Here is a 20,400-nt window from a genome sequence, read left to right as displayed (position 1 = left end):
AGCCTGTAGGCACGTGCTGAATACAGAGGAAACATCTCAGTAAATACATGTTCCCTCCACGTTTTCTTCCCAGACGGGAGCCAAACCAGGTGGACAGCACACAGGCCTGACCCAGCACCCTTCTGCATCTCCCCGAGCTGCTGGCTGCTCCTGCCGTGGGGTCCGTGTGGCACTGGGTCAGACATCCTCCAGCCACGCTCAGCCTGGGGCAGGTGCTGCAGTGGGGCACAGGAGGTGTCCCCCACTTCCCTCAGTCAGGGTCACTGGTTGTTCCTGGGGCTCGTGGCAGAGGGCTGAGCTTGCCCAGGTGCAGGGGTGGTGGCCACCCTGCTCCTGGGCTGGTCCCACAGCGGGACAGCCAGTGCCTGGCCCCGTAGCACCCTCTCCAGGTCCCAGCAGCGCTGCTGAACGTGCAGAAGAGGAGGGAGGCAGTATGAGTGCCCAGCTACAGCACGTGCAGTGTGGTCAGATGCAGCCTGGAGCATTCATGAGCTCTGCCTGCAGGCTGCTCCACCTGCATGCTCCCCGCCACCTTCCTCAGCTGTGCTCGGGGAAGCACAGAAGAAGGGTGGGCTCGGGGGGTACCCTCACTTTGCAGGACCAGCGCAGGAGGCTGCTGGGTGCTGCCATAAGCAGGAGGTTATTTTGCCAGACCACCGAATGCCTGTGTAGGAGAGGAGCGGAGCCGAGGGGCTGCCCCAGCCCAGCCCTGGGGGATGCCCTGCAATGTGCAAACTCCCTGGCAGGGGCTCGGTGCTGGCCCAGGGCCGCACTCTGACCGTGGGCTTCTCCCACCTCTGCTGTCTGAGAGGTTTATCTTTACAGAAGTCAGCACCCACCCTTGTCTGGAGAAATCCTAAAAATAGGAAGTCCACTCCCAAAATTATCACGTGAATTATTTTAAACCATTGTGTGTTTGGGCAAACTATTTGTGTTTCTGTTTCTGCCAGCTGGGTTCAATACGCTTGAGCTCTCTTCTCTGGCTATTTTTACTCTCTGCAGCCAGGAGGGGCTGACACATCTCTGTTAGGAGATAGCATTGGCACCATCACACGGCCCTGCTGTTGGGAAATTGCTGGTCAAGACCAGCCCCTTGGCAAAGCTTGGAGCCGATGCCACTGGAAAAGTTTCCCCTTCCCCCTGGATCTCTGTAGGTCATTGCCTTGGCCCCTCAAACTTCATAAATGAAACCTGAAAAATCACAAAAAGCCTGTCACACTTCACTTGGACCCCATACAACCCTGTCACAGTGCCAGCCCCCCGCTCTGCCCCCTTTCTGCCCTCCATCCACCAAAAAAATGGACTCACCAGCCCCAGGACAGGCTCCGGGGACAGAAGGAAGGGCTGAGCCGGGAGGCACTGCCCTCACGGCACGGCCACAAACCTGCCTCCCCATGGGAACGGCAGGCTGGGACCTGTCCCCGGCCTTCCCCAGAGCTGGCTGCCGTCCCCACGGGCATTGCCCCAGGGCTGCAGGGGAGGGATGCTGCTGCCTCCTTCGCATGGTCGTGGCCAAGGGGGACCCGTGGCAGGCTCTCGTCCCAGCCCAGGAGGAGGAGGATGGAGCCGCCGTGCCAGGGCAGCGCAGGGAGGGGAACCAGGAATGATTTTGCAGGCTGAGGCCACACAGGAGAGATCAGGAAGAGGAAATGTCCTGAGCGCAGGCTACCAGCAGGCCTCAGCGGCGATGCCAAGACACCACGTAACCTCCCTGCTTGCCTGCCTGGGTTCATCGTGCAGCCAGAGACAAAGACAGAGCTGCCCGTGCCTGGTGGAACAGCCTCGCCTGCGAAACCGCTGCACGGCAGCTGGCTGACACACTTTCTGTAGCACGAACCCCGCAGTAATGGTATCTGCGAGCACAGCCCCGCTCACACACACAGCTAGGCAGCGTCGACGAGGCTGCTACAGAGCCAGCTGTGACCTCCGCAGCAACACGCCATTAGCAGCAAGGCTGGGCCAGGGTCACACAAAAGCAGGGCAGGCTTAATAGGAGAGGAAATTAGGTGGATGTGCTTGGCTGGCCTCATCCCCGCGTGTTCTGACTGTAATTAAAGCCTTGTGCAGCGCGGCTCCCTCATGCCATGATCTCGCCGCCGGGGCTGCATTTCTCATGACCCAGCTGGAAAAGCCACAAGTGAATATGCTTTGGCCCCGGGCAGCCCTGCACCGGCACGGTGAGAGGTGTGGTAGGGACCCTCAGCCAGGGCAAGCACGGGAAGGGCAGGGCCCCGTCTGCGGGGGAAGCTGGAGCCCCCTGCTTATGGATTTGGTCTGTCACAGCTAATGCTGGCCCCGGGGAGCTGCTCCTGTGCACACTCCTGCTCTCAGGGGGAGCAGGTGCCGCAGTGCTGGCTGTTGCCCTGTGAGAGCCTCTCCAGGTGGCCTTAATCACATTCCTCTGGAGCAGGGACACATCTGGCACGAACATGATCCTGTCCCCAGGGAGCCCGGGCTAATTCCTGCTGCACAGCCCCAGTGCTGCCCCGGGCAGCGAGAGCTTCGCTGCAGCCTTGATTGCCACCAGCCTCACCTTGCTGGGGACAGGGCTGGCTTGTGAGCGGGGGGAGAGGGAGGGAGGTGGGGGAAGTGCCATTTGCAGGAGTCATCTTTTAAGTCATTTTTCAAATGACTGTGAAAGCAGAGCTGGGAGGAGGCCAGGGCTGCAGGGACAGCGTGTGCCCTGCTCTGTGTCCCCTTCTCGCAAGGGGACGAGGTTGATTTTTGGCTGCTGCTTCTCTGTAGTCCCCCCCACTTTGGAGAAGCCTCTCCTGGGTTTTTGGCAAGGGGGGATCCCCTGACGAAGCAGCAGGGCCGCAACAGTGATGATGCACATCTGTGCCAACACAACTCTGAGGAACCATCAGGGAGGTGTCACCCGTGGCCACGGTGTCACAGCTGTCCCCTCACAGGCTGCAGGACAGCGAGCCCCACAGATGCTCACTGCCCAGAGCAGGGCCACTTCGGCCTACCTGCCCCCAGCCGTGTGCCAGACCCGTGGCAGAGGAAACCGGGACATTGTCTGGTGTCCAGGAGGAATTCCTGCCTCTGCTTGTTCCTGCCAGCCTCCCGCCAGCTCCCCTCGGTGTGGAGCCCAGCAGGAAGCTGACTCACGGGCTGCTGCCTCCGCGGCTGGGTGCGGGGCTCTGCCGCTGCAGCTCCGCAGCCCCGGGCCGTGCACCAGCCCGTGGTGGCTGCAGGGGACCTGCCATCGCCCCACGCTGTCCCTGCTGTGGCCAGGGGTCGGTGATGAGTTGGCGTGTGGCCGCCCATCGAAGCGCTGCAGGTGGTCACATCCACCCCTCCCTGGCGAGCAGCACCGAGGGAGAGTTAGGAGGCTGTGCAGATGTCCCAGGTGGGCCACAGGGATGTAGGGCTAAAGATTTAATCCTGTAGCTGAAAGGAGCAGATATCAGGCATGAGCTTCTCATCAAGATTCTTGAAACCTTTCCCACCAGGCAGATGAAACACCGTGCTCACAGCACCAGTTATCTCTGCTGCCTTCGGAGAACCTGACATTTATGGCCTGGGCAGTTTGGAAAGCAACTTTGTTCTGAGGACCAGGCTGAGCCACTGGCTTTATTCTTCTTCACATGTCACTCAGACAGTGGTTAATACTGAAGATCTTCCCTTTTAAAAGGTGGGTTCCTTACTCACCTCACTGTCTGATCTCTCTTGGCATGGGCTGTGAGTGTCACACTTCGATAGCCTCGGGGACAGGAACCGTGGCCAAAGCTTCCCCACTGGAGAAGTCCAAGAGGGGACTTCTGGAGATGTAGGAGGAAGGAGGAGACCCTTGGCAGCTAGGCAGAAGAGGTAAAGGCCGTGTGTGTGCTCCCTGCTTCTGCCACAGCTGTGAGGGGTCTGCCAGCACCCACTGAGCACCCTGAGGAGAAGCAGGGCAGCCAGCATCGCCTGCGGAAGCAGCGGCAGCAGAGGAGGAGCTGCCTCCCGCTGGGGAAGGCTGGCGGAGGCACAAACAGCCCGATGACAAGTGCCTGGCCACAGAGGGGACTGTCAAGGACAAGTCAGCGTGCAGTTGATCCAATCCCCTCTGCTAACAGTGTAATTGGCCTTGAGGACATGAGTATTAGATGTGAGATAAGGAGCGGGGTTGGGCTTCTGGCACTGCCTTGCATAAGACGGGGAAAGTGGTGTAGATTCAGCTAATCCCGCACGAGCGCGAAGGAGGTTGGATGGTCATGCCCAGCAAGGTGTCAAAGTGGAAGGACACAGAGCCAGTGACTCATGGCACAGGAAACCTCACCGAGAGTCCTGATAGCGAAGGCACAGCTGGGTGGCGAGGGCAGTCAGCGCAGGCTGTAGTGGCCTGGTGTGGCAGAGGCTGGGCAAGGTACTGCCACCTCCCTCAGAGCCTCCGCTGTCTTTTAAGTAGGTTTAAAAGCACATTACTCACCAGGAAAAAGATAATAAAGGAAAAAAAAAAAAAAAAAAGCCTTGTTCCCCTCCTCAGTTAGGTCTCCTTCCTTCTTCCAGAAAAACAAACTAACTTCTTCCCACTGCAAGGAACACGTCCGCACACCCCACCACCCACCCCTTCCCCAGACCAGGTTCCCCGCCGCGCTTTTGGGACCCACCACCCAGCCCCTGCCGTTGCAGCACCCCAACCCCAAAGCGCCCTCGGGACAGCCGCTGGGGACCCCTCCCGACCCTATTCCCACCTGCCCGTCGCCCCCGGCCCCCTGCCCCTCTCCGGGGCGAGCTGCCCCCGGAGCAGCCCCCCCTCGCTCCGCTGCCCCCGTCCCGGTGTCCCCGGCCCCCCTCCGGTGCCGGCTGCCCGGGGCGGGGCGGAGGGGGCGGCCCCGGCCTCCCCCCGCTCCCCGCAAGGCGGAGCCAGCGCGGCACGGGGCCGGCGAGCGGCGGCGGGACGCGGCCAGCCCAGCCCAGCCCAGCCCAGCCCGGCACGGCACGGCACGGCTCGGCACGGCTCAGCACAGCACGGCACGGCTCGGCACAGCACGGCGATGCAGCGCTGAGATGGACGCCTCTCTCCGCCAGGTGGGCGCCGGGGGCACAGCGGTGGGATGCTGACGCCGCAGGGAGCGGCTCGGCGGGGGCGCGGGGAGGATGCTGCCCGCGGCAGCGGAGCCCAAGTTTCACTTTTATTATTATTATTATTTTTTTTAATTTTAATCAGCGCTCGGAGGTGGCGTGCGGGGCTCCCCAGCACCGCCCGGGCCCTGCGTGGGGTCCGGGAGCCCACGCGTGGGCTGGGGGAGCCGGAGCCCGAGGGATGCGCGGCTCCAGCCGCTCGTGCTGCGGGCTCGGTGCGTGTCGCACCATAGTCATGGCTGCCCGGAGACGCTCGCATGCTGCTTTAATCCCCCGGGGCGACTTAAAGGTCCGGAGCCTGCTCCTGCCTGCGTCTGCATGTCACGGCTCGGCTCGCCGCGCGTGGCACCGGGCCAGAGCCGAGGCCGGCGAGGAGTCGGGGAGCGTGCGGCGTGAGGGTGCGCCCGCCTCCAGCCTCTGCCTCACCGGGGCTGCTGCCCAGTCACCTTCACACCAGCGGGCTCCTCCGGAGCCAGGCTGGTCCCCATAAGACATGGGCTGTGGTCCTGCGAGCGCCCGTAGCGCTCCTTCCTCCGGTGCTCTGCAGCAGTACGCGGAGCATCCATCGCGCCTTCGGGAGACGGAGGTGCGCAGCCCTAATGCACGTGGCTGGTGCCATGTGTGCCCCAGCCCTCCTGAAATGCTCTCTGCCTCTTTGCTCGACAAGCTGCCAGCCTGGCCTGGTGCTGCCTTTGGTTGTGAGGGTGTCTCCTGCGAGGCTGGGGGCAGCCCGTACTGGCCCTGTTGGCGACAGCGTCCGTGACTCTGTGGGGCCATGGGACCATCCTGAGGTCTGCGGCTTAGCTCTGAAAATTTCATGTTTGGGGCCTTGGGGCTGGGGCCGTCAGGCATCCCCTCTCTGGTCCCCATTGGTTTCCAGCCCATTAAACCCAGTGTCTGGCCCCTGCCTTGCCCTGGGTGCGCCAGGGGAACTCCAGCCCCTGCGGAGCAGCTAATGGGCCGGGGCCTGACCCTCCCCCAGGAAGCGCTGGCCTTATCGCAGCAGATGTTTTCCCAGATCTGGGAAGGAAGGAGCCGCTGCCCCTGGGCTGCACGGCAGGGGCTGCCCCGGGGCCAGCGCAGCGGATAGCCCAGGATCGTTTCAGCCATTAACTGATTAACCTGCTGCTCCTGGCAGCCTGGATCTAATCAGATAGAGGCCAGGGTTTCCCAAAGGGCCATTTCACCAGAGCCTTTGTGGCCACCCCTCTGTCACTGCGAACCGGGAATAGCCACCGAGGAGCTTGAAGTGCCTGGCAGAAAAGGGCAGTGGCAGAGAGGATGCCCGGAGGTGTGTGTCTGCAGCAGCACCCAGCAGGGCGCTCTGCGCTTTGTCCAGCTCTGCACATCGAGGCGTGATTCTGCCCTTACCTGGTGAAACACGGATTTCCTGGATAGGTCTGGGGGCAGTCCTGAAGCCCGGACTCTCTAGGACTTTTATTACATCTCCCGTAAGTCATGGGCTCAAACCCTGGTGCAGCAAGGTGGCCAGGGCTGGAGAACCAGGGCGAGCACACGTGGGAAAGCGTCGAGCCTTGCAGGAAAGGCGGTGGGGGTGAGAGCAGGGATCGTGGCTCCACTGGAGCAGGAATGTTTGGCATCTGCTGCATCCCGGCCACTCTTCCTCCTTCTCCATGGGGGTTCTTGGTGGGAGGGCAGCGCCTGAGCAGAAGGGAGTTGCTCCACCTCTTTCTGCTGCAGCAGAAGCCAAGATTGTCCCGGGGGATGCATGTCATCCCTCACAATGGATAGCTCAACCCCCAGCACGTTGCTGGTCTGGCTTCAGCAGGCTCCCACCCTGTGCTGCCAGCGTTCAGACAGCATGCGGGGCCACACAACTGGTGGTGTCTGGGGTTAGGTGTGGATGCTGCGTGTCTTCCCAGCTTCCCTGGTTCCCCTCTCGACTTGGCAGAGACCAGGGCAGTTCTTATGCTTCGAAGTCCACCTATGATAATCGGCTTGATGATGAGTTCAGCCCATGTGTCCTGGCTGTGGGGGTGCTTTGGGCAGGTTGTGCCAGCGTGGCACCGCCGCAGGACTTCCCACGGGCTGTGCCCTCCCCTGACTGCAACCCACAGACAGTGAGCTGGTGGGATGCGTGCTGCCATGGCTTGTCCCTGCCGTGCCCTGGCATGGAAACCCTTCATCCCCGCACGTGGCAGAGCACAGAGCTCTGGATGCACGCCTGCCATCAGATGCCTGGCGCTCAGGGAGGAGGGGCCCCGGAGGGAAGGGCTGCGGCCAGCCGTGCCGGGTGGTGCTTTCCCTGCATGTCTGGAGCATGGGCAGGATGTGGGGTGACACAGAGGATGTGACTCGCTCTCCAGTCTCCCCAAGGAGCAGGAGTGCCATGACCAGGGTTAAAGGAGATGCTGCTCCCATCCCGTCCCTCTCTGAGGCCCTTTCTGCTCTCCAGTGACCAGCAGCATGGCCCCATGTCAGGCTGAACCAGGCAGCAGCATCTGGTGGAGTCACAGACGCCGTTGTCCTGTCATAGGCCTAGACATGCTGGCATTTGTAAGGGTTAAACATGTTTCCTCATGGCTCTTCTGGTGAAATGCAGCACATTTAATCCATGTTGTAGAACAAATCCGCCAAAGTCCTTAAGCTTTCTAAGGTGGGGGCAGAAAGGCAGGGGGATCCTGTGCTGATGTCCTGCAGGGCTGTGGCGGTCTCTGCTCTCCTCCCAACAGCAGGCATGGTCCTCACTCACTGACCCTGTCCTCCCCCAGGGGTGTATGGGGACCAGCCCCAGGGCCAAGCCCATGGAGGAGCAGCCTGTCTGGAGCACAGGGGCTGCCCAACTCACAACCATGTGCGCATCTGAGCCACCTCCACGGCCCCAAACTGTGCGAGGTGTCTGGCCAGGCAGCCTGGAGAATCCTCCCGCAGCCCCTTGTCTGCAGCACAGGGAAATAAATGCTCCAGCTGACTTTGATGATGCTGACCATGAGTGATGTGCTGTCTTCCCAGATAATGGTGAGATGAGGGCCTGTGTGTTAACAACTGTTGGCTTAGGGAAATGCCAGCTTGGGAAGGAGCGATAGGCAGAACGTCTGCAGCAGCAGGGCTGCTGTGCAGGGGAGAAATCCCACTGAGCCTCTCCTCCCCTGAGGACCACACGCCTCACCACGCTCCCTGATAGCTTAGCAAGAGTACTGTGACCTCCCAGAAAAGAGGATCTCAAGAGACTGGGAAGAGGAGAAATGCTGACCACTACAAATGTAATGCTCGAGGGTCACCAAGTAAATATGACACAGAGCAACCCCTCTCTGGTCAGTCTGTGCGGTTCAGCAAAAGAGAAGTATGGCTGTCCTTGAAGATACCCATGGGACTGCTTCAGCACGGATGTCCTGCATGCAGAGTCCCCCATCCCAGCTGCGCCTGCCCCAGACCTCTCAGAGCTGTCAGGAGGTAGAGGTGGGACAGAAGGACCCCCTGCCCTGTTCAGGAGCAGCAATTGCAGTTTGGGTGCAGGGGAGCCCACACGAAGCAGGCTGCCTGCCAACCCTCCTCGTGCCATGCCGCTTTCGCTTCTCGCCTCCCGTGGCTGTACCACCATAACGGTGAACCTTTCGCAACATCTTATTTCCCATTTTACTTTAAGGAAAATGGGCAAGCTATTTAAATGGGATCATTAAGATTGAAACTTCTGCCACACGAGTCTGGGTGAAGTGAACCAGTGGCGAGGCCTCACGCAGATGCGGGGATCGGTGTCTTTGAGGAGGAGGTGGAAATTCGGGCCCTGGCATTAGGACTTAGTCCTGCTCATTCCCCTTACTTGCATATTGAACCAATGATTAAGATTTGGCTGAATCACGCTTTCTGGAAAGTCTTCTTATTTCTGGAGGATCCCCCGCTTTTTGCAGTTTCTTCAAGTGGTTACACAACCTGGGTTTAAAATAAATCCTGGTTCATTTCTGAAGTGTCTGGCAGCCACATCCATTTTTGGGTCCTGCTTCTGCTTCGTGAGAGCTGTTCCATCCCAAATATCTCTTCAGCCTGCAAGAAATCATCCTCGGGCCCCCGGCTGCCTGTGCTGGTGCTGCAGGGGCAGCGGGAGTGCAGCAGTGCCGCAGGGGTCTGCAAGCAGGAGGGGGCTGAGCGTGCAGGGAGCGAGGCGAGGGCTGCAGCCCGTGCTGGGCCACATGCTGCTCTCATCCCCATGCTATCAGCGTCTGGGCTAGATAGGGCAGCCCTGGCTCTGGCTAATCTACATAATGACGTTAACATTTTCACAAGTGCTTTTGCATTACAAGGGATCTGTCTGAAGAGCAGAAATGACTGAATTTTTTAGATGCTCTCTGAAAGGGTTCTTTCTCACACCTCAAAGCCTAAGTAAGCAGTAAACTTCCTTGCTCCTGTTTATCCACCCAAGACACGCATCAGCTCTTGTTGCAACCAAATGTCCTGGGAGTTTCTGTGCAGCAATTCACAATCCTCTTTGGGTCTGTGACTTTCCAGTAGACATTCCTCTCTTTGAAGTGTTCTTGCATTCCTTCTCCCCTGAATCTGACCTTTCCGTTTGGCTGTATTTTAATCCCATTTTGTCCAAACAAGCGTGGAATCCACGCTGCTCTGATGGTCTCATCCTTGTGAACACTTACTGATCTACCAGATGTTGGCATCTGCCAGCTTTAGCAGCACTGCTTTTGGTTTTACATCCTTGATGAGAACACAGAATAGTATTGGCCCTGTCCCTGCAGAGTTTTGTTAGGAACTCCCTCACTCAGTAATGATTTTCCCCATTCATAACTATTGCTTTGATGTCCCTTTGCTGCTTTTTCACCTGTTTGCTCTTCAGGACCTGTCTCCTATCAGAACACTGCTTTATGAGAGTCTGTTACTGTCCAGTTTATCTCTTATGCTTGTATGCTAATAAAAGAATGAAGAAATCTGTTTGACTAGCCATCTTTCCACATGCTGACTGGCACTGGAAAATGATGGACACTACACTACCATTACATTGAAAATGCTGGGGGCAAAAAACTCTTTATCTTCCCTGGGGTTGTCAGGTTAAGCAACCCACGGCTACTTGGGATAATCCTGCCAGAGCCCTCATTTAGGCTGTGACCCTTCCGGTCTCATGGAATTTCCTCTTCATTGCCAGGCTTATCAAAAATGAATATCAGCTGCTGAGAAACTTTATTACTCAGATCTCTGGGAATGCTTGGACCTGTTGATTTTTAAAGCGTTTTATGTCCTTTCCATTTACTAGAATATGGGAAAGTTCATCAGCATCTCAATGTGATGCAAGAGGGGTGCTTTCCAGGGCTGCCTATTAAAAACTTGTGCATGTCTCCATTGTTACTCACAATGCTCTCATCCCCATCTAGTAACTGGATACTGCCACCAGCGCATGCTGTTTTCCCCAGTGATTTTAGAAGAGAAAGTAGTGAAGCTCAGACTCTGCTGTCTTTTCTGTTTCCCAACATCTTACTTATATGGGCTGTTTCCCTTTTTTTTTATTTTATTTTTTTCCACTTCCACCCTTATTTCAGATTGGCTGAAAGTGCATCCCAGTTCAGAGGCACTCCACTTGCTTTTTTCATGGTGTTTGAGGCAAGGACACCAAGGACGATCAAACACCAGGAAAATGTCTCACGTGAAGAGTATGAAACACTCAAGAATACTTTATTAGTGAGATGACAAATAGGGAGAGACATGGCAAAAGAGCAGAAAATAATGGATGAGACAGAGAAGGTGGATTGGGATCCTCTGTTCTTCCGCTTCTAACCAGGAGAAAAGGGGATTTTCTGCTTCATGGGAATGAGACTGATTTAAAAACTGTGCTTTTCCATATAATCTATGACTAGCCGGTACAACTCTGCATGGCAGGGAATCACTGGAGTCAAGGATGTGGCAAGATGCAGAAAGGTATTGGCCATCATCCCGATTTATGCTTAACAGAAACTGCTGAAGAAATAGTTTCAGGGCCCTCATCTGAGAGTTTTACAAAATGCATTGCACAGACGCTGGGGCTGGCTTCTTTTTGACAGGCTGCTGTGTCCTCGTGAGGCCCTGAGCTCTCCTCTGTGGATCTTGAATGCCACGAGAGTGCTACAAGAGTGCTTCAGTGTTGAGTGGGTTTTGGAGAGAAGGTGACACTGTCACCGTCTCCAGCTTCACACGGCAGCTGTGCTGTCATCCGCAGCAGGATGGGCAGAAACCACCCCTTCTGACCTTCCTCTGGTTTAGATAAAAACTGCCTTCCTGCTTAAGTGTCATATCTGGGCGTAGGCACTGCCACGCTGAGACGAGTGGTCACTCCACGGCCCCTTTGCCTTTGGCACCCACAGACTCACCGACCTGCAGCAGGTGCTGTGGCACTGGCGTGATTACAGGGAAAGCTGCAAGACCCTGGTGGGCCTTGGGCACAGCTATGCTGGGGACAAGTGGGAAACCTCAGTCCAGCTGCAGCTGTGAAGCTGTTGGTCAAATTGTCTCGTGGCGAGGAGCCGGTGTGCTTGCTGCAGCGGGTGGCTGCTCTTGCCTTGAAGGAGCAGGCGCATCCTGGGGGATATCTGAGGCAGGGAGACGTGCAGGAGGAGAGAGGCAGTGCAGCAGCCAAACTGGGGGAGGAGAGAGGCGCAGAGCAGATGGGAGGGGGTGGCGAGAGGGGTGGCAATCGGTGCATGTACATAAGTGACCAGAAGTGACGAACTGCTCTGAGAGGATTTAAGACGTGCAACCTTTTCCTGATAACGCAGAGCTGTTATTCTGCAGATCGGCTGGCACGCTGAGGGCTTTTCCCCTTAATTAGTAAGGAGCAGGGCTGATAACTGAACTTGCCTGAGCCAGGGGCTGAGCTGGGTCTTGGCCCCACGAGCTGTGCTTGGCCCCAGGAGCTGTGCTGGCCGTGGATCTCCCTGAGCCCCACGGGTACAGCCTGTGGGGCTGCAACCACGGCACATTCCCAGGTGAGATCCAGTCCCTCCTAGCGTCACAGCAGGTCATCCTTGTGCCTTACAAGAAGTAAATTATTTTTTGTTGTTATTTTTGCTCTTCCCAGCCGCTCCATGTTGGCTGCTGCTGGCTCGGCCATTCCTGCTTCTGTCTCTCTCCACCTGTGGTCTCCTGGGCTGCCCCAGGCCCCCAGAGGCACCACTCTTGCTGGTCACACCTAACCTAGGGACTGTCTAGGTGACTTCATGTCAGACTGACACAAGAAACGCCGCAGGGTTTCTGCATCCCTTCCCATATGGATCTAGGGTGTCACAGACTCCCCCTCCCCACCAGTCTTGTGTCCATTAGCTAAGTCTCTTTATTTCTGTCCTATCACTTATTCATGATCATCTAGATCAATCTGTTGAAAAGTGCATTTATTGAAACCCGAGCCTGGCTTTGTCTGCATGGCACGGGCCTTTCCAGCCCAAGTGCTGCTGCCTGGCTTTCAACCACAAAGCCCACTGAGGCCAGGAAGAGAGCTGACTTTGCACGATGCTGCTTCCAAGCCTAGGAGCATATGGATCTGTCGGCAGGGAAAACACAAGGCTTGGATATCTAATACCTACTGAACAGCCTCAGGACAAAGGTATGCATATACACAATGACAGATATAGCTGAAAAACTTACAGCACCCACAGTGGTGTTTATCTTGGACTCACAGTGCAGGGGAGTCCTTTTCTGAGACATCCCTGCCCCTTGCAGAATGGCTGATGGAGGAATTGGCCCAAACCAAGGCCCTGCAAGGGCTGGCCTCTAATAATATATCTCTGCAGATAGGTCTGAAGGCTGAGAGCCTTGTTCTTTCACAAAGACAACATCACAAAAACATGTCATAATGGAAACAAGCTGGGCAGTTGTCTGCATGATTCGTTCTCTGGAAAATATCTTTCAGCCAAAAGCATTTTTCCTCTTTGAGTAACTCCTGGACCATTGATAAACCCACCTGATGCACCCCTGCCAAGCACATTGCTCCTGGGAGCTGCACAGATTTGTGCACAAGGAGGGAGGATCGTGCGCAAGGATTTCCAAGTCAAGGACCCCAAAGTGCCAGGTGCTCTAAGAACAAAAAAATGTTGTCCTAGAGTTCATTGTCCTCAGTAAAAGACAACACTGTGAGCGTGAGACAGGGCTGATGAAACAGTGCTCTTGGTATGCAAGCAACTTTATTTTCTAAATTATAACTCCCTGTTATGGTGTCAGTTTTCAGGATTGTGCTTTGCTATGCACTTTGTGGTAAGGCCAGATCGTGGACAGATTGTCACTGAGACCGTAGGAATGAGGATGCTGGTCTCTGAGTTTGTTTAATATCCAAGTGACCTCTTGGTACAGGAACTCTGGTATGTTACTACTTTATTCTTTCTTTCAGTAGCTGCTGTCCTTGCACTGTTTGAGGGTGTTGGGGTAATTTGACAAAGTCCTACTTAAAAGAGGAATCAGGAGGGGAAGAGCTATTCTCGTTATAAAAGGAACTCAAATATCTTTAGTATTTTACCAGTTTTATTCATTTGAAAACAGTTACACAAAATCATCACTCTATTCCTTAGCTCTCCATTAATGTATTCTTTTCAAATCAGTGATTGCTTGTCGCTTCGTTCTTTGTGATATTGTCTTGTTTCTGGATGCAGGTAAGAATTTCTCTATCCCAGTCAAAAAACTGAGCTTTTTCCATCTTGTGCTTGGAGAGCAGGGTTTTTCCCATCATCTGTATTGCCTGCGGAAGCTGGGACCCGCCCGACCCCAGCAGATTGCTGTTCTGCTTTGCTTCTCTTGCTTCTCCCATGGAAGCTTAGTCTTGCTGCCTGGCAGTTTTTAAGTTTTCTGCTCAATTTAATCCTTTCAACTGATCAATGAAATGCATGGTACTGGGGGAGAGGGGAACGATGTGAGGGCAGTTTCTTTGGTGTCACCATCTGTTTCTGTATTTAGTCAGGGCTCCTTGGGGAATTTCATGTTTAGAAAAAAAGGGCTGAGGGAAGGAGATGCACTAAAACAAACTCAGTCTTTCAGGAAATGGGTGTTATGCTGGGCAGAAGTTAGAATAATTTGCTCTGTGGTTCCTAGTCAGGCTGTCTCAGCATGATGCTCCTTCTGGAAACAAAATAAATGGGTGCAGTGCACTTCTACTGGGCAGAGGCAATTGCTGTTGTGAAAACTGCTGAAACATCAAAGTGGACTGAAGTAAGTCCTGGACAGCTGAAATACCCTAGTGCCTGGGAGTTTCATCTCTTTGCCTTCTGCTCTTGGGCAGCATGCAGGAGAAGGATCTCCCATAAGTTTGTAGAACATGATGCAATACTGTACAAGAGAAGTAGGTCTTCTGCTTCTGGGAGTATTTCTTACTATATTTGTATGTGGACTTCTGCTGGGAAAGGGAACTGAGTTAGTCTGGACCTTCTGATAATTTCTAGGAGTCAAAGATAGAGGGATCACACTGTCTGTCTCCCTCCTTCTCACCTCTAAATGATACCTAATAAAAAATCAGAGTTGGTGCCTGTGGAGCACCTTCTGTGTAGCTGATCATCAGCTGCCTATTCCTCCAAACTAGTTTCTGAGTTTAGGGACTGGGAAGTGTGTGTAACCTGGGTTCCCTTTGTCTGCAGGTGTGCACGAGGTCTTGCAAGGAAGGCATGCTGCTAATGCTGTGTGTGTGTGCAGGGGAGGGTGTGGGTCTAGCTCCTGACTAATGGAGCTCCCAGCTGTGATTGTGTGGGTTAGTGGTGTCTGCAGGCTGTTGAGAGTGCACTGTTGAGAATGTGCTACTTATATTAGAAAAGGTTTTCTTTCATCTTGCTCTTTATTGGGAACTCCGGGAACATATTTTCAGGTTTTTGATGATGATTCTTTGCTCTTGATATTGTGATGGTAGCTAGGAGCCTTTAGTGAAAACAATGTGAACAGCAACATGTATTAGTGGAGGATGTTTGTGAAGAGTCTGAATACGATTTGGGACATGGATGATTTCTAACCACCAGTGTCTTGCCTGGGTACTTCAGGACACTGTCTCAAGCATCACAAGTTTCAGAAAATATAAGAGGATGTTGCGAAGATCTCTAACAGTCCCTCGAATTCCTTATTCAATGAATTGCTTGCTATCTCTCTGCGATCTTGAAACTCGAATCTGTAACATTAAGAAAACACTTCTCTATTTCAATTGCTCACTGGTTATGAGGGCAGAGCTTCACACACAATTCTCGCATTGGCATACATCCTTGAACCGGTGTTTTTCATTCATCTAGTGATGTGAAATCAGTCTGCCTGCTGTGGGAAATCTAGAAGAGAACATCACAGTGAAGCTAGAATTATGCCAGCTTCCTTAACGTCATTAAAACCAGTTCCTTACCTGGGAGGGCCGGAGGTTGTAGGTATATCTTCTAAAGAAAGGAAAATCCAGGGTCTTAAAGTATTAAAAGTGACCAAAGTAGTTAAAAATAGTAAAATAAACCAGTAAGAATAAACTATTGTTCCACATTCTGTCTAATGTAATATGGAAATCATATCATATCTCTTCAAATATAATAAGCCTATAAACAAGGAGGTAATGGTGCTGACATGTTTAAGAGGGCTTTCATAATCAATATCGTAGGGTTATAAAACAAATTAGGAAGAAAGTAGGTTTATGAATCGATTGAAAAAAGCGGGATGTCCTTAATATTCCTGAACAGTTCAGCACTTTGGCTTTTTCTGAATACCTAGCTAAGCAGAGTTTGATTTCTATGGGAAGACAGAACATATTGGTTTGCGATAACTGAAGAGCAGTTTGATGCTGTGCCTAATTCTGCATAATGCAGACTGTATCTGGTGGGGCAGCTTGTTCTTCTTGCATTTTATCTCTTTTTTCTAGGTGCTGACTGGCTGCTTACTTGCACAACACCATTTTGGGCATGGTTCTGGTGAAAGCTCCATCAAAAAAGCTAAAGTAATTTTGGTCTTCATGACCTTTTTATTACCTAGCCCAAATAAACATGTAAAGTTTAAGATCATCTGCATGGTTACAGAGGTGTCTTGGTGTGGCCACAGGGCAGTGATGACTACTAGGAGGCCACGTGGCTGTGTTTCTATGTAACTAGAAAGTTTTCAGATGAAACTCACACACTTTTTCCTGTATGTCAGTTGGCATCCATTAAAGTTGTATTTTGAGCCCCTTTTTTCTATTACTTTATCCAAGGACTTCTTATCCACAAGCCTAGTTTCTAATACTTTTTTTTTAGCAGTAATTCTTAAATCTATTTCTTGACTTAAGATCCATGCAATTCATAAAGCTTTGCCTTTGCAGCAGCTGCTGCAGATGGAATTTACATTTGGTATGGTGAGCCCCAGACTTTGATCTCTGCTCACATCCTGACACCTTCCCCTGGACCTTCCCCTCCGCCCAGGTTTTCACAGCAAAGCCATTCACCCATCCTTTCCTGTGACACAGCCTGGCTTTGTGTATTGAGGTCTTGAAACACAAGGCTGAGAATCAGCTTCGACTGGACATAAATACGTGTTACCAGAAGTTTGCCTTTGTGCTCAGGGTTGTCTGGGGAGACACTGAGCAATTTAAGATATTGTGGTGTGTGTGTGAGACTATACACGTCAGGGCCATCACGTGTACATCAGTGTATATATACATCAGAAAAACACTCAGATTGTGTCACTTATCCAAGGAAACTCTTGCAAGAGAGGAAAGCAGAAAGCTCTGTGAAATCTGCTTAGCTTTGGCTGATGGTTTCTGAGAGCATTTTGACCTACAATGACGTGTGGGTGTATGAAATTGTAAACAGGCTTTATTTACATTTTCTATTATTATTATAGCATGACTTTTGATGACCTGCTATTCTAAGTTGAAAAATGTTTAGACAGTCTAACCCACTACTCTGTGTTTGTATCTTTCCAGTACTTTCTATAAAAACTGCTGTTTCCTTATGTTGGTTTCTTCACAAAGCTCATTAAAGCTGCTTTTTGTTCCTCTCATGTTATATTGAAGAAGTTCAAACTAGCTTCCCTGAAAACTTAAATAGGACTCACTTAAAAATTGTAAGCAGCTGCAGTTTGGAAGTAGCCTTAGAACACTGCAGCTTCCTCCAGCTCTGCTTGGGCGTTCACACCCCACGTGCAGACCTTGCAGTTCTTTCTAATGGGAGGTTTTCTGATTTTTGCAGGGTGCCAGGGTATGGCTGCGGGAGCAGGACCAGCTGCAGCCATGCACTGTTGGCTCATGTGCCGATGGAAACGTGCTCTTCACCTCAGATTATGGCACGGTAAGTGGAGGTTTGCATGAGGCTGTAGCCTACGCCAAGTTGCAAGATGGAGTTCATGATCTTGCATATTTATGTTAAAAGGAAATGTATCAGTTCAAGTGCTGCCACTGCCTGAAAAGTATCCCAACTCTATTATAAACAATGCCAAAGGTCTAACTAAGCTTAGAAAGAAGATTGGTCTCCCTTTCTTCTCTTCATTTGTCCACCCACCTCCCTTTGCATGGCTGTTCTTGTGCCGTCTGTGATGAAGCTGCATTAATGGTGCCATCATATCGGCAAAAGGCTCCTAGGAAGGATGCAGCCCCACCAGGTAATCAACCCTTTCTGCTACGATTAAATTCTTCCAAGCCATGTGGCTGTAAGGGCTGTTCTGTTCAGCTCTGCCTGCTCTCCGCCAGCAATGGGGAACAAACCTCTTCCCTGCCCTATTTCCAGCCCTGTGCTCCTTGCAATTCCCTGGTGTGCCTGCTGCAGTGCTCGTGGAGTTCTGTTGGTAGGAAGTGACCCCTAGGGACTGTCCTAATCCTCGGTGAGTCAGCTCGGTTTGCTAACCCTGGGAAAACTATTAACTGCCATCACCAAGGGTTTTTTTCTTAGTCAAATTCGGCTGTGTGCTTTATGGCTTATGCAGGAAAAAGCACACGGTGGTGGCTCTAGGGCTTTCTCTAGTCAGTGCCCTCCACAGACCTGTCCTGTGTGCTTCCCTTGCCTTCCTTCTTTATTGCTTATTACTTGGTAACTCTAGGAGGGATCGTCTGTCTTATCCCTGCTGAAAACTCAGATGAAAACATCTTCATTTGGGTTTGGACTGGATGAGCCAGTTGATCTCTAAATCTAGTGTCCTCGTGCTTGCTCTGGCCCAGCTTCCCTGTGGCTCTGAGGTAAGGTGTCCAGTCTTACACTTCAGGGCTTTTGCCATTTGTTTTTATTTCTTTAAAAACTTCTCAAGCAACAAATCCATCAGAAATGTGACTTCCTGGAAGGAAAGGAGGAGCCGACGTTTATGAAACACAAGAGATTGGAAACTGCATTGGAGACAGACCAGCCCAAAGCTTTATGAATAAACATAACAGATGCTGGGTGGGAGCTTTGCTTGTGTGCTCAGGGTCACACTAGTGGGTGAATTTGGGGTCGAGGAGGAAAACTTCATCACTGGGGAGAAAGCAGAAATCTTTGGCTGCGTTGTGAAGTATCCATGAGGTATTTGAGGGCTTGTTTAGTTAGAAGACTAAAAGGTATTTTTCTTCCCAAATTAATAAGGAACTGCTTGTTAATGCCTATAATTTTCCGTTTAAACATTAGCTGTTTTTGGAAAAGGGGGATTCCAGAGGCAGCTCTGCTGAGAGATCAGTTTGTCTGTGCCTTCTCACTTGCTTCAGGGAAAATCAGCCAGGGGAATCAGCTCAGTAGTGCAAACCACTGAAGCCAGCCTTGGCTTACCATACCTGAGGCAGGATGGTGGGGAGGGTGCTCCTCTGAACTGTGCTCCAGGCTGATGGAGGAGTCCAGACCTGAGTGGGGTAGTAGTGAAGGCCTCTTTCCTGGCCTGGGAAAGGGCCTGGCTGGCCAGTCAGTGCAGCACCCTGCAAGCTCTAAGGGTGGAGAGTCATCGTGTCTGGGTCACGTTTGTGCCTCTGAAACGTCAGAGCTCCTCTTGGGGAAAACCCCTTTGGCGCAACAATGGGCAGAACAAAAAAACACGTCTCCTGTCCCCGGGACCCTGAATGATCCCTGGTGATACGGAGACAGGAAACGTGTCCACCCTGGAAGCCAGAGGACAGGCTAAAAGCCAGCCCTCTCCCAGTGCTAGGGAAGACCTGAAAGCTCTTCCCCATGCCACATGCCTCTGACAGGCATGAAGAAAACCCCTCCAATATCCTAATGGGGCTGGAGGACCCAGCTTCCACCTGAGGAAGCGTGAGCAGTGTTTCTGTCCAGAGGGTACCAGAGCTAATGAGCACTCCTCTTGCTGTGGCTTTGCTACAGTCCTACCAGAGCACCTGTGCAACTGTGGATTTTGGACCAGATTCTTCTTTAGGGAGGGATGATGTATAATCACTATCAAAAGCCTCAAGACAGGGTTAATAGATGATGATCTAGTCCTGACTAATCATTTAGCCTTGTGTTCAAGGCTGTGTTACTCTTCAGGGTCCCATTTTCTTCTTTTTTTCTACAGGAGGAAGTAAACAAGCTCTGACCCATCGCACAATTATTGTTCAGACATAGCAGCCTCTTGGCACAGGTGCTGCCAAACGTCTGCTATCTTTTGAGACACTTGTGCACTCAGCTTTTTCCCTAGACATTTTTTTATTGTTTCTTGTCTGGCCCAAATAGCCACAAGTGCTGACGGTGTGGTGGTAAATGAGTAATTGCCAAGCAGATCGCATCATACCATTTTGGACTTGTCCCCTTCCAAAATCAGTCCAAGTCAGCAGAGGGAAGAGAGGCAGGGAGGTTTGCTGGCTCATGCTCTGAAAGTGCTGTAGTGGTTTTGCTCCTGACGTACCTTTGTAGCTTGTACTGTTCCCCAGATTTCTCTGTCCCACTCTGCCAACCTGCTCCCCTATTTCTCCCATGGAAGCGTATGCAGTGTCTGCTCCAAAGACAAAGATCCTGCAGCAGGTTATCCCTCTGCTGCTCCGTCAGCGGTGCGGGTAGGGTGCTGTAAGGGGCACTGTCTGGGCGCCTGCATGGTGCTGCTGCCGTGAGCTCCCTGCCGCAGCTCCAGCTCTGGCGAGGTGGCTGGGAGGGGGCAGGGTGACCTGATTCTGTCTGCAGCTCCCAGCTGCCGGGCTGGCCTCTCCTTAGCAGCTACAGCAGCCCGAGGACTGCAAGGGAGCAGGCAGGAGAAAGCACTGAGATCCATGCTATACACCGTGGGCTCCCTCTCTGTGGGGTCCGTCAGGTCCTTTGGTGGCACCTGGTGAGCTGAGAAGCAGGGATGGAGATGAAATAGAGCCGGGTGCCTCAGAAGGGAAAGAAAAGCCCAAGTTACTTTGGAAAGGTTACTGCGGGCCAGTTTGCTTCCCCTCCAGGCTGCCTGTGTGAAGTGTCCCATCTGCACAGCTTGGGTCTGGCTATCTAGCGCAGCCTGGGAGGATGGGTGGGAGATGGCACACAGTTGAATCCAAGAGTGGGA

The 20,400-nt window shown here is 52.9% G+C and overlaps 1 protein-coding gene across 1 annotated transcript in view; it reads left to right on the top strand.

Moving 5' to 3' along the window:
* The first annotated feature begins 4,906 nt into the window (after positions 1-4,906).
* The window catches only part of LOC311439146 (unconventional myosin-X-like), an 84,832-nt gene continuing 69,338 nt past the window's right edge, over positions 4,907-20,400 (top strand). Inside the window, exons 1-2 of the mRNA XM_084524503.1 lie at positions 4,907-5,019; positions 17,163-17,261. Coding sequence (XP_084380629.1) covers positions 4,999-5,019; positions 17,163-17,261 — 120 coding nt within the window. The 5' untranslated portion in view covers positions 4,907-4,998. The remainder of the gene's footprint in view (positions 5,020-17,162; positions 17,262-20,400) is intronic.

Source organism: Aythya ferina (genome assembly GCF_964211825.1).
Source record: "Aythya ferina genome assembly, chromosome: 6".
Classification (NCBI taxonomy): Eukaryota; Metazoa; Chordata; class Aves; order Anseriformes; family Anatidae; genus Aythya; species Aythya ferina.
Note: the sequence above shows the minus strand (reverse complement) of the source record. Positions and strands in the feature narration are given on the sequence as shown.